At 27.7% G+C, this 13,928-nt stretch overlaps 2 protein-coding genes across 2 annotated transcripts; both read right to left on the minus strand.

The window, feature by feature from the left end:
- Nucleotides 1-3,371: 3,371 nt before the first annotated feature.
- LOC101502571 (probable indole-3-pyruvate monooxygenase YUCCA10) lies at nt 3,372-5,863 on the minus strand. Its single transcript, XM_012716537.3, has 4 exons — nt 5,252-5,863; nt 4,233-4,466; nt 3,918-4,043; nt 3,372-3,806 (listed from the first exon to the last, which is right to left on the minus strand). Exons 1-4 carry the CDS (start codon nt 5,861-5,863, stop codon nt 3,639-3,641), a joined length of 1,140 nt encoding a protein of 379 aa, XP_012571991.1. The 3' UTR covers nt 3,372-3,638.
- Nucleotides 5,864-9,272: 3,409 nt separating this feature from the next.
- LOC101511139 (nicotinate N-methyltransferase 1-like) lies at nt 9,273-12,928 on the minus strand. The gene is made up of 4 exons (XM_004502869.4): nt 12,489-12,928; nt 12,065-12,401; nt 11,871-11,935; nt 9,273-9,801 (listed from the first exon to the last, which is right to left on the minus strand). Exons 1-4 carry the CDS (start codon nt 12,870-12,872, stop codon nt 9,502-9,504), a joined length of 1,086 nt encoding a protein of 361 aa, XP_004502926.1. The 5' UTR covers nt 12,873-12,928; the 3' UTR covers nt 9,273-9,501.
- Between the last annotated feature and the right edge of the window lie 1,000 nt (nt 12,929-13,928).

Here is a 13,928-nt window from a genome sequence, read left to right on the forward strand (position 1 = left end):
TAGATTTAAATTTAAGATATTTAGTTAAGTTGAAAGTCACTAATATTTTTTGGTTTTTAAACACTAACTATACCATCTTTTTGAAACACTATTGGGTTTCTTTTATGAATCTATGAGTTCTTAGTTTAACTTTCTTTTGTTTTTACTACTTTATTTATTTTTAATTATAATTTTAACAGTAAAAAAGTGTATAATCAACTTCATTAAATGTAGTCGGTAAGTAACACATCACCAAATTAAAAAAATTCATCAGAAATCCTTTAAAAATTATAGAATATAGAAATTAAAAATATTTTTAAAGAGACTAACAATACAACTACAAAAAGGTTGGCAATTTTTTTTATTTCTATCACATAGTTGAAAATCAAGTTAAATATTAAAATAATGCTATTCATTCTAATAGTTTTATATTTTATGGATAAATTACTAATTTAATTGATCAATAAATTTGACCACGAAAATTGTAAAAAAACAAAAAAAAATTATCAATACGTTCTCCATATTATTTGACTTAAATTGTAATAACATTTACATAGTTTACAAAATATTAATTTTGTATCTATTTTAGTACCAATCTCGACTTAATGAAAATTCAAAACGATCAGTAGTGCTTTTATGGCAAAGCTTTGGGGAATGCATGAAGGTTTGATGCTTGCAACAGAAATATCAGTGACTTGGAGATTCAAGTAACCGGGGGCCAAGCTCTCGTCCGGAGTGCAGGTTGGTAGTGTTGTTTGTCGGAGGATAATTTAGACGATTCATGTTTAGAAAATAATTGGGAGAATAAAGTTGCTGTTTGCTTAACTAATTTGAGTTATCATCTAAAAAATGGTCATCGTATTGTATTTATGAGCAGCCTTATGGTCACACGCACATACTGACACACGCGCGCACGCACACACTTACATTTTTTAACTCTCTAAAACTGTATAGGCTCAAATTTTAAAATTTCTAAAACTTCAAATTCTTTTCAAAATTTTGGTTAATCTTTCATCTTGGTCCAAATTTGACATTTACATCATATTTCATCGGATACCATTGCATTTGTATTTAATTTTGCAATTTTTTTTAGTTATGCATTTGAAGTTCGTTGATTGACGTCAGGTCGTGTCCGAATTGACAGATTCAGACATGTGCTTTCTTAGTTCTTTTTTGTCTGAATCGGTTGATTCAGATAAGTTGATTTGGAGATATATTTTTGCAGTGTTCGGATCAGTTGATCTAGATGTTATGTATTTAGTTATTTAACTGTTTATGTGTTTGTTTCAGTTATGGACGAGACTCGTAGACAAGTTCGTCTTGCAGGGTCACAACTATTGCGTTCACTCATAGAGAACACTAACAAAAAAAAAAAAAGAAATAGGCGAAAGTTCACATAGAGGAACTCAAGATGTGTCAGTTGTAGACATGCAGGTTGAGATGCCACCACTACCGCCACCTAGTTTAGGGTTCCTCGGAGGCCCTCAGGATATATCACTGTTGAGATCATTTAAGGATCATGTGGCCTCTCACATATACATTGGAGAGGTAAATATTAGTTTTCATTAGTTTATACATTTTAGGGGTAGTTCATTTATATAAAAATAATATTTTCTATAGCTTCGTGATGGACTGATGGGACTATTGATCCAAGTTCTATTAGCATTTTCAGATAGGTGACATATAAAGACTAGTAGTTTCCATCTCCTTTTTGGTGAGATGACTATTACATTGTATGACGTATCATGTATCTTGTCGCTACTGATATATGGTTGTTTGTTGGATCATCCTACTATTAGTATAGGTGAAGCCTCTGAGATATTGGCGGACAACATTGGAGGCGACCCTAAGAAAGTTGTTGATGAGTGTCATAAAACTAGAGGTGCTCATGTACGATTCAAATGGCTTGGTGATCAATATAGGAACCAATTGGCGTTAGCACAACAGTTTGAGGATGAACCGATTAGAGAAATTCATAAGATAAACGTCTGAAGAACATATTTGGATATATTTGGTGGGCACCACGTTATTGACAAATAAAAGTGACACATTTGTTGATATAGTTTACTTGAAGTACTTCACGGACCTTGATGTTGTCAATGAGTATGCATGGGGTACTGTTGGTCTTGCATACTTATATAATCAACTATCAAAGGCAGTGTTGTATAAGACGAAATAGATGATTGATTATACTTCTTTCATTAAGGTAAATTTAAATAAATCATTTTTAAGCACTAATTGTATTTGTAATTTAATATATTCATTTATACTTATATAGTCATTTTTAATCAAAAAAAGATTGTTATAGGTGTGGATCCTGCAACACTTTACCGACATCTCGTCTCGGATCTATGAGGATGAATATGACAAGTCGCTCCTACGTGCTTGTATGTTCTGTCCACATAGGGGTACGCCTACAGTAGAGCCATACCGAGAATGCATCGATCCGATTTTAGATGACATATCATTTTAGAACAAATACATTTCAGAATCGTTTTGATACTAACTTTTTAAAAACTAATATATTAACACTGGTGAATACAAGTTGATAATACATTACATTTAATCTTTGCCAAAATCATTGAATTGGTTTACGTTCACTATACAAACACATTCTTTCAAAAAAAAAAAAATAGAAACTCCCACTATTTTGCTTCCTTCTTGCAATAGTTTTGCCACATTGGAGTCATAACAGGTAAAGGACAATCGTCTTTCATATATACTTGGACATAATATGATAGGCTTTTACAAGTCCAATGCAAATCAGATTTAGACACTTTGGTGGAAGGCCTATAAGTGGAAAATTAGACAACCTAAATCTTGTTAATAAAATCAAAATTCTATTATAGTGTTACACAACAAGAAAACTCATTTTGGAATTACCATCCACTTTTTTTTATATGTTTTTCCCCCTTGTGCAATATAAAGAGCTTCCATGATATCATTGAATTGTTTTTCCGTCCCAAATACTTCAACATATTCATTGCAATGAGTTGTTAATTGTTTTATTAAATCAAGATAAATGATAGACTAACTTTCAACACTCTTACCATCCTCGACAATGTCAACAGTATTATAAACATATAGACACATAAAAAGTGGCAATATATAAGTTATGTTGTACGGAATTGAATTAAATATCTTATTACCTAATCGTGAGCTCCTTATAGGTGAACATGATAATTGAAGTTTAGATTTAAGCGACGTATTACCGTATAAATCTTGTGTGAATTGGTTTATTCGAAATAGATAAAAAATATATTTAAAAAAAAAAGAGTTTTTGAAAATATAAAAAGAAAAAAAAACTCAAATTTAATTTATTTTGTTAGACAACAACAAGCACATAAACCACAAAAGTCCGAAAGACAAATAAAATATTAAATAACAATAAATCAAAAACAAAATCCATATTTGTTTATTTTTATAAATCAGAAAAACTGTGTTTCAAAAAGCAATACATGACAATCTAGTGGAGAGATTTATTGCATATACATCTAGATTTAGATAGAAGGATAATAACAAAATACATATTTTAACTAAAAGTAGGACAACATAAAAAATATGAATACGAGCTACCCATAAACCAAAGTTTGAATAGCTTATATGTAAACTGAAAGACGGAAGCTTCGTGGACGAATCATATTAATTAATTAATTATGTCACATAAGAGTTTGGGTGATGTCCTCTGCAATTGCCTCAGCATCCACTTTCACTCCCCACAACCCTCTCCTTGCTAGTCCTGCACAGTACAATCCATTCTCTCCCTTCCAGTGATTTGGGTACCCATTTTTCGGCATCCCTTTATCGTTAAGAGCATATTTGTAATCCTTCCAAAAATACATCCATCCATCAAGTCAATATAATAATCAATTTATTTATAATTAGTATAAAGTATGAGAAAATAAATCTCAATTAATAGAGAATCGCATATACTATACCTTAAGCCATTCATTAGCCACACTTTTGTAGCCAGTAGCAAAAACAATTGCATCAAACTCTTTTTCCGTGTTGTCTGCAAACACAACCTTCTTCTTCTCAATTCTCTTTATACCCGAAGCAACAACCTGTTACATCCGAATTTAAAGTTATTTTAAAAATAAAATATAAACAAAAATAATAATTAAAAAATTAATATATTTGGTTTAAATTTAAAATTAAAATTAAAATTAAATACATTACCTTTTTATTTATCGTCTTTTTTATTTAAAATTAATATACACAAACATAATATTGGTAATCTAATTAATAAGTACCTTAATAGCTCCTTCTTTAATCTTTTGAATGGTTCCAACATCAATAACTGCGGACTTTCCAGTAATGTTCTTGAGATGTAAAGGACCTACTTTGGGACGATAAATCCCATGCTTGGACAGATCACCATATTTTAGTTTTGCCAAAAGAATAAGGATTGTATCTACAGTATGAACCGGCAAATACTTCACCATATGCATACCTTGACGAATCAATTCCTTTGTAAACACATGAAGCTGCAAAACAAAAACATTTTATTTTATTTTTTATTTTTATTAATATCTACCACAAACATATTTGTTTGATATTTACAAATAGGATTGACGGAGTGGAGTTCAACTATAAAATTAACTCAATTCCTTTTTTATGAGCGAGAAGCTAAATTGTCAATTGGATAAAATAAAGATAAGTAAACAAATTTATGGTTTACTTGATTTTTATTTTATTTTGTTCTTTTATTCATTATTAAAGTTTCATATATAAGAAAATATTTATCGTTTACAAAATTTTAAAAGAAAAATAAAATAATATGACATTTTTTCTCATTAAAACTAAGCACAAATTTTTTTCTGAATTTAAAATCCTTCCATATACACCAACATGGTGTTGATTTATTCTTTAAACATTTCATTATGGTGCATTTAATACAAAAAATGTTAAATTATAATTATTGATAATTTTATTTAATAAGTAGGTGTCCAAAGTCATGGATGTCTAAACATATACATAAACTAACTTAATTTTATTTTTTTTAACAATAAATCAAGTGTTAAACCAACAAGATCTCTACATCTATATATCCCCGTATAAAATCACTATATTCATCACTTGTAAATAAGATATCCAATTAATATTTTTACTCTAAATGACATCATTGCATGAGAGTTTTTTTTTTTAATCGCAAGATATCAAATTCTAATTCTATTGAAGACAATTGTAAATTGATCATTAGTATGATTTTGATGGAAATAAAATTCTCATAAGAATAGCAAATTAAAAAAAAAATATATTATTTACATACCGGACTACGAATAACAATAGAAGGTTTAGCACCCCAATTATGAAGGTCAAAAGCAATCTCCATACCCGAGTTTCCACATCCAACTACCAAAACCTCTTTTGATTCATATTTTGAACCGGACTTGTAGTATTTGGAGTGTAAAATATCTCCTTCAAACGTGTCTAGTCCATGCACATTAGGAATATACCCTTCACTATTTTCGCCCGTGGCAATTACAAGAAATTTAGCCTCATAAACTTCAAATATGCCTTCTTTGGTGTTATTTGCTTCAACACTCCATTTGCTTCTAACTTTATCATACATAGCTGACTTAACTACACGACAATAACGAGGGTTTATGTTGAAATGTTGGACATAGTTATCTATGTATTGAAGGAATTGGTCTTTGGATAGGTATGTTGGGCCTGAAGGGGGGTGTGGCATGAGGGGCAAAGAGCAAAACTCACTAGCTAAATGAAGATTTAAACGATCATAAGCATTTTTTCTCCAAAGAGAAGCATAGCAATCTTCTTTTTCAAGTATGATATGAGAAATTAAGTTTTTTGTTAAGCAAGCTGAAATTGCTAGGCCAGATGGACCACCACCTACAATTACAACTGTGGATTCCTTCATATTGTTGTGAAATTCAGAATCTATAGTATCTAAGTCTCTTCAATATCCTTGCAATATGTTTAAACAAAATGGACAAAATGGAGTAGAATTTATAATTACGTACGAAATCGTAATGCATGAATGAAACACAATTTTTTGCATTAAAAAAATTACCACATAAATGAATCTGGTCTTAAAAAATGGCTATATGAAAATGTGTATCATTCATGTTGAAAATGGTAAAGAAAAATAACAAGATTAGATATATGATTTTTGTTTATCAGCATTTGCATGAGTCTAGGTACATATAATTAATTATTGAAAATGATAATTCCTCTATTCCTATTTAGAAAGGAACAAAAGTGTTATGTGTTATGTATGTGGTTCAAATTTTAGATCAAATGGTCAACACTTATACTTATAAATAAGAATAAATGGAATAAATGGCAATGAGAATATATGTATTGTTTTATTAAACAAATATTTTTTAGAAATAACTTTATATTAATTTAATACAATACTCTACCTAAAATAAAATATAAACAAAATTTTAGAAATTATATCCAACTTAATATATTGTTTTATTCAAAATTTAGGTTAAATATATTTATTTAGGTTAAATATATTTATTTTTGAAAATCATTTTTAATTACTTATATTTTATTTTTTATGACCTATATCCAAGTCTAAGTTTGAACGTAATATAATATTATTATTATTAATAAATAAATAAATAAATATTTGAAATAATAATAATAATAATAATAATAATAATAATTTAGGAGTATTATTTAAGTTAATTTGATACCATAAAATACAATTTTATGGAGTATTATTTAAGTTAATTTTCAGAATTATCTTACAATTTATTTATTTTTTAAAATTATTCTATTTTCGCATTTTACTTTTTATTATTGGAAAATAATAATTTTCTTAATAAAAATGTTTTATTTTTTATATATTTTTATTTATATTTCTACATTTATAAACAAATTCATATAATGTAGAAATATATAATGTAGATTCATATTTCTACATTTTTATTCAAATGATCACTATACATGTTTCTTTATACATCAATCACTCACACGAGGCCATCATCAAATAATCATACATCATCAATTCTTTAATGAGATGAGAGGTCAATTTTTTTTTAATTAAATATCAATTCCTAAAACATTTAAAAAAGAAGTTTAAATTAAACACGAACGATTTTGTTGACTATTGAATTTAATGATTTCAATATATCAAATTCAAATAAATTATTTACCAAAAAAACTTTTAAAATTATTTAAATATGATAAATAATATTTTTCAAAATTAAAACAGACATTAAAATATAATAATTTATTATTTATTATTAATTTAATATTATAGTGGTAGTGGAATACGGTAGTCATCGGAGTTCCAACAGTCAACGCGTACAACAGAATTTCAATGGCGGAGTTTCAGTTACCGACAGTTTTCAACCACCATTATTGTTAAATAAATTATAATATTAAAGTCAATAAATTACAGTATTAAATTTGTTATTTATAATTTATAGAAAATTATTTATTTGTAAATAAATAATAAAAACAGTATATTAGAATAAAATAAAAATAGTATTTTATGTATAAAAGTATTTACTCTATTTTGGGTATTCATTAATAATCGGTTCTTAACCATTGGATAATCAAACATTTTTTAAAATAAAATGGAATTAGTTTGTAATCAAATCCAAATTAATATTTAGATATCATGGTTTTGGATGTGAATACAATGAATTCTTTGTAAGTGGATATCATGCGTACCCCTAAATACAAACCTCACAAAATAAGTGATTCTCTTAAAATAAGTGAGATGAGTGCCCTGACGGATCTTCATAGGGTGGCCACAGCCACTTCAAAGTCTCCAATAATTTTTTAAAAAATATTACTATTTTTATTTATTTTTTAAATAATGTTATTGAAACACAATGTGACATAAAATGAGACACAAATATAATAATGTGTATTGAAATACAAATACGAATAGTGATTATCTTTATTTTACACGGTATTGTATTTGTGTCATATTTTGTGTTATAATAATATTATTTTTTTTTTATAAGATACATCTAAGTTATAATTTGATCAACAAAAATTGATCAATTTGATCCAAGTTATGGATCAAATACATCATTTTTTATTGACTAAATTATAACTCAAATATCTATTATAAAAATAACTACTATAATTATATAATAAACTAAATTTTTTAACATAAATTACAACTATGTGAATTGTGAATTTGATCTAAATATATAATTGTGAATTTTATATAGAGTTTAATTATTAAAATTGTCAACCAAAATTTGATTTGTTAACTCTATCGTATAAGGTTAATAGTTTGATCGTCAATATAGTTTTATAAATTTACAACTTAAAATTTTTATATACAGTGTTATATTATAACTTTTTATTTACTCATTAAAATTTTAAAATTTTAGCCCCTCAACGTTTTCGTTCAAGCTCCGCTACTGGATCAGTGTTTCTCTCATTTTTTTTACAATGTACTTACACAAAATCAATTTTATTAAGTGATCTTAAAATAAATGTACTTACACACAAAATTTACACTAACCACAAAATCTAGTGTTGTGCATCATGGATCCACGTCAGTTTCTTTGTTTTCTTTATAATTATGTTCAAGCATAAAGAGAAAGGTGGGATTTTGATAAATTATCAATGGGAATATAAGAGGCAATTTAACAAATTACAAGTAAAATTACAACGATAAGCAACATATAATTAACAAACCGGCCAGAAACTTGTAAGGCAGAGTCCATATCCTCTAGAGGTTATATTACCTTTAAATTCATCAACAAATATTATTAACTCTATTTCATTCTAAGTTGTTTCGTGTCATCAAATACATTAGTTTGTATTGTACATTGTTCTCCACGTCTCAACCACATCAAGCTTTCTGATGTGGATGGTGTTAATCTGATCTTGCCTGGCTTTGCAAAAGCGTATGGTTTCAGGTCATTTCAGTCCTATATTCATATTTTGAAAGATTTCATCAAAGATTTGTCTTGTATTGCGATCACAAACTACTACCAATTTATGGTCCAGTTGTTCAGCAATTCTTTAAAGTGGCAGTAATTAATTTTTTACGCCACATCATGGTTTTATCTTTTGCTTATAAAGAAAGACAGAAAATAGTGGAACATTCGCTTTTTTGGTGGTGTTTGGATCCGTGTGGCGAAGCTAATATTAATTTTAAGAAGGGTCAATTATAAAAAATAAAATAAAAATATACTTTTTAAATTAATGTAATTAAATCTATTTATTAAACAAAGATATTTACAGTATTTTTTATGTAAAATACTAAATATAGCAACATCTATTTTCTTAAACTAAAAATTTATTAAAAAGTAAAGAAAAATAATTGGGGACATAAACCTAACTCAAGAAAGAAAAAACAAAATATGATAATTGAGTAATCATTATTAAGTTACTAATGAAATTTATTTACCGTAACTAAATATATATTATGATGAATGAAGATTTATTTATGGTGATAAGGAAACAGTAATGAATTAGTATCCCAGCATCCACTATATATCATCATGACATGTTTTTTATTACATTAAAGTGAATAATTAAACACACCAATTTAAAGCTTTCTCTGCATGATCATTTCTGAAATTCGAGCACGGCCAAATAAGGATCAATATAGAAGGCACGAAAACGAAAAAAACCAGTAGAAGCACCAAGTTGTTTAAATTGTTCCTCTGTTCTGTGTTTTCCCTTGGTTCTGTACATTGTCATTATGAATATGTCACCCCCCAACAATGCTCTTGTTCTTTGACTCTCATCGGTCAGCTCCGGCAGCACCGGTTCACAAACGATCAATTTTCCGTCCACCGGAAGAGCCTTGTAACAGTTCTGCAAGGTCTTCTTGCATTCCTCATCTGTCCATGCTAAGAATATCCACTGCAGGTGCAAAATAATATGCATAAACATTCAACATAAAAAAAACTCCTGCAAATGTTCTCTGCTTAACTTATCCTTCTACTCTTTTAAAGAATACCATTTTGTTGTTGAATTGAGTTTTGACATTTTAATGTGTATACGTTACGTGTTAAATTGTGTTGCGTTCAACTATATAGTTCCATCCACCAAAAGCACCACGAAAGCCTTCATTTGGTTGATGTGAAACAGAGCGACGAAATGACAAAGAAGGGAAATCGTCTCAAAGTTGTTTGGTTGGGATCCAAAGCACCGGAGGACGAAATGAAACCTTATTTTTTAATATTAACTCTAATTTCTAGAAAAATATATTGTAAAATAAGTTATTTCTTTAAATTTTTGTCGCTATTTTAACTTTGATTCTTGTTAACAAATATTTTAAAATCACATTTTAAAGAATGAAAAATATAAATTTTGAATTGAAAAACAAAATTAACTTTTAAAAAGTTGAATATATAATTTTTAATTGTTAGTTTTCATTTTAACTTAATTGTAGTTTTAGTCCTCTTATTTTAGTCCTCTTATTTTTACTGTTTTATGAAATTAGTTTCTCTATTTTAAAAATCGACAATTTTGGTTAATTCATCTGATTTTGTAACTAAAAAATATGATGTATTTAAATAACGTGACATATGATACGACAATGTATAATGATTTACACTAATGAAATTGGAATAAAACGTCGTAAAAACTTAGTTTTCAACTTCAAATATTTTTTATATTTTTAATTTAACTAATGACATATGAATAATTAATGCATATAAATTATTCTATATCATAAAATTGTATGACATGTCACTAAAAATATGTCAAATCGTCATTATTTAGTTCAAAAATATAAAGGAGAGACCAAAACTATAGACTTTTAAAATATGGGGACCAATTCCGTGAATTGATAATAATAGAGGGACTAAAACTTTAATTAATTTTTTTTTTTTACAAACAAAATTTAATTACCATGAGTACATGGATACATTTTAAAGTTGTTAGTATTTTTCAAAAATCTTTATATGGAAGATAAATCATTTAATTGTTGTAATTTATTCTTTTGTCTACCTTTCCAAACAATTAAAAGCTCACATTTTCTATTATTTTTCTTTGTTTTTTCTGTTGTTCTATTCTTTTTCTTTTATTTTCTTTTTGATTTTCTTTTTATTACCAAACGAAGCAAAAATGTCATACACCAAACTTACAACTAAATATGATAAAATCCCAACTCCTAACGCACACAATTGAGTAATCACGTATTTGCTTTTATTGAATATATGCATGACAATATAATCTACACATGCGGATACCCATTTAAATATGTTTGATTGAGGCAGAGAAAATCCGCTTTGGTTGGGTGAGATGGTGGATGTGAATTTTCTTCGAAATTAAAATTTGGGGGTAGGGACGGATTTGAGGTGATGATATCTACCCGCCCCGCAAGTAATATTATAGTAATTTTTAAATTTTCTATATATATATATATATATACATATATATATATATACATATTGAATATACTTAATATTTTTTTAAATATTAAAAATTATAATCTTATCTTTGTAGAAAATATTTTTTAATTTTATTATTGTTTAATAATAATTATTTTATTATATTAATTATAATAAATATGAAGGTTTAAATTTCACATCCGCTATATACATGTGTGAGTTTTTCCCGACAAGTCGGGTGCGAGGGTGGAGGAGACAAAATTTTCCTGGCCTCGCTGTCATGCCTAATTGAATATTACTAAGTAAATACTTTTAAAGACATTTTAAAAATTAACATAATAAAATGATATTTTAATGTAACAATTAATTTTTTATAACAAATATAATTTATATATACATGTTACTGTAATATATATGATGTTTTTATCAATAAAAAAAATACAATGATATCGCTAATATTTTAGTTTATCAATTAAAAAAATGATATTATCCGAATGCTTTTATAATAGAAGAGCAACACATAAAAAAAAAATCATTTTGGAGGTTAATTTGTCAAAAAAAAAAGTATTTGGAGATATGGAGTGAAAGAGACACCTTCATGAAGATAGCATCCCCAGCAGGTACTGACTGAAGCGCATCACCACCGATGTGGGTTATATCTATAAATAGCATACATGCCATGCCACATGTAAGACTTAAATTGGATAAGTTCCTTCAAATACTAAATCCGTACATCAAAATGAAAAAAAATAAAAAATTGATATAATTTGGAAGTGAGTAGTATTTACCTGGAAATTCCGGCGCAGAAGATACCATAGCAGGAAAATCATAATTAATGCCCTTGCGTATGTTAGGATATTTGTTCATAATCATGTTAAGACACACACCAGAATTACCACCAACATCAGCTAGAGTCTCCACACCTTGAAATCCATCATAATTCTCCAACATTTCCCTCATGAAAGGCACTGACATCCCAGCCAATGAACTGTATATCAAACTCATTACATCTGCTCTCTTTATGTAATATGCTACTGCCGATTCTCCGTTCGCCTTCTCGAACGGCTCCACCGTTGGATCCTCCACCGCCTCTCCCACCAACGCCCATGCTCGCATCAACGCCTCCTATATATATATATTATTATAATCATCTTCACTTATTTTTCTAATAATTAATTCAAAACCTATTTATTAATTATATAAATTAATTACCTGATGGTGTTGGAGCACGTATGCTGCATAGGATAAACCATCAGCATCTGCAATAAGAGTTTTACCAACATCACTCAGAGAATACTTCCTCTCACCTTTGCTATTCAACTGCTCATCAAAAATATCATAGGTGGTCAACAACCGGAGGATGCGTTGAAGATTCTCCGCATCTCCACCGCCGTTGGGACGAACAACGGCGAGTATCTCAGAAGCGGAGAGTGGAGTGTTATTGCCACCTTGCCAGATGGCATCAGGTACCTTCATATTGAGAACAGCAACGAGTGACATAGGCACACTCATCATGTGTGCAACTTCTAAAATGGCAAGCCTCTCTTTGCTTTGAGCCTTTACCATGCTGCTAACAACAAATTTTCCATGCTCCATTATTATTTGCACCTCCCTCTCTCTGTTATTAGATATATTTTAATAGAAAGATTGTTTTGTGCTTTGTAGAAGAAAGTTTATCACGTCTTTATAGCGATTGAAATGCACTATTGCTGATTGCTCCATCGTCGTACTGTTCCAAAATAAATTCACTATCCTTTTTTGAAAAAGTTCTAAAATTCCAACTTTACCCTCACAACTTTTTTTTTTAAATTTGAAAAATATGCCATTTCAAAATGTTAGAACCAGGAGATTTTCTACATGCTTTTAAATTTTCAAAAATAAAATCATTTTCAATTTTGAGTTTAAATTATGAGTTAAATTTCAGTTTCGGGAACATTTGGGATACATTCATAAATGGAAAAGTTTCAATATATTTATTTTTTAAATTAATAAATTAACAGTTATTTTTATGAATAAAACAACTATTTGTCTATTTTTATATTTTTAAAAAATCATTTTTTTATAAATATTATACTATTTTTTATATTTTATTGTAAAAAATATTTAATATTTATTATTATGAATAATAAAAATTCAAAAAATAAATAAATTTTATTTTATCGATAGTTTTGATAAATAATATTTAATTATTATTATTTTTTAAAAGATAAAAAATAGTTTTTTTTAAATAAAAAACTGATTTAGCTGTTAATTTAAATATTAAATATATATGTACGTGTCGAATTGAGGTATGTACCGTATAATTTTTATTTAGTATATATCTTTAAGTTTAGAAAAAAAATTAGAGACATAAAAATAAGAGTGTAATAATTATGCACCAAAAGTAATTTACATTATAGGGCATATCATTTTTCTCTAAAAATATTGGCCTATAAAAATAAAAATTAAAGATTTTTTAGTGAAAAAAATGGTTATCATCTTAAAAACAAAATGATTTAAAAATCATAAATTTATATTATAATTTATTTATTTAAAAATGGTGGTTGGAAGAGTAGTTTCCAAATCTAGTGGGAGAAGGTTGTTAGAGTGGTGATTAAAGGCCAAAGATAGTCTAGACTGGTTGGTAGCAGAGATCAAAGTTGCTAAAATTGA

Source organism: Cicer arietinum, chromosome 5 (assembly GCF_000331145.2).
Source record: "Cicer arietinum cultivar CDC Frontier isolate Library 1 chromosome 5, Cicar.CDCFrontier_v2.0, whole genome shotgun sequence".
Taxonomy (NCBI): domain Eukaryota; kingdom Viridiplantae; phylum Streptophyta; class Magnoliopsida; order Fabales; family Fabaceae; genus Cicer; species Cicer arietinum.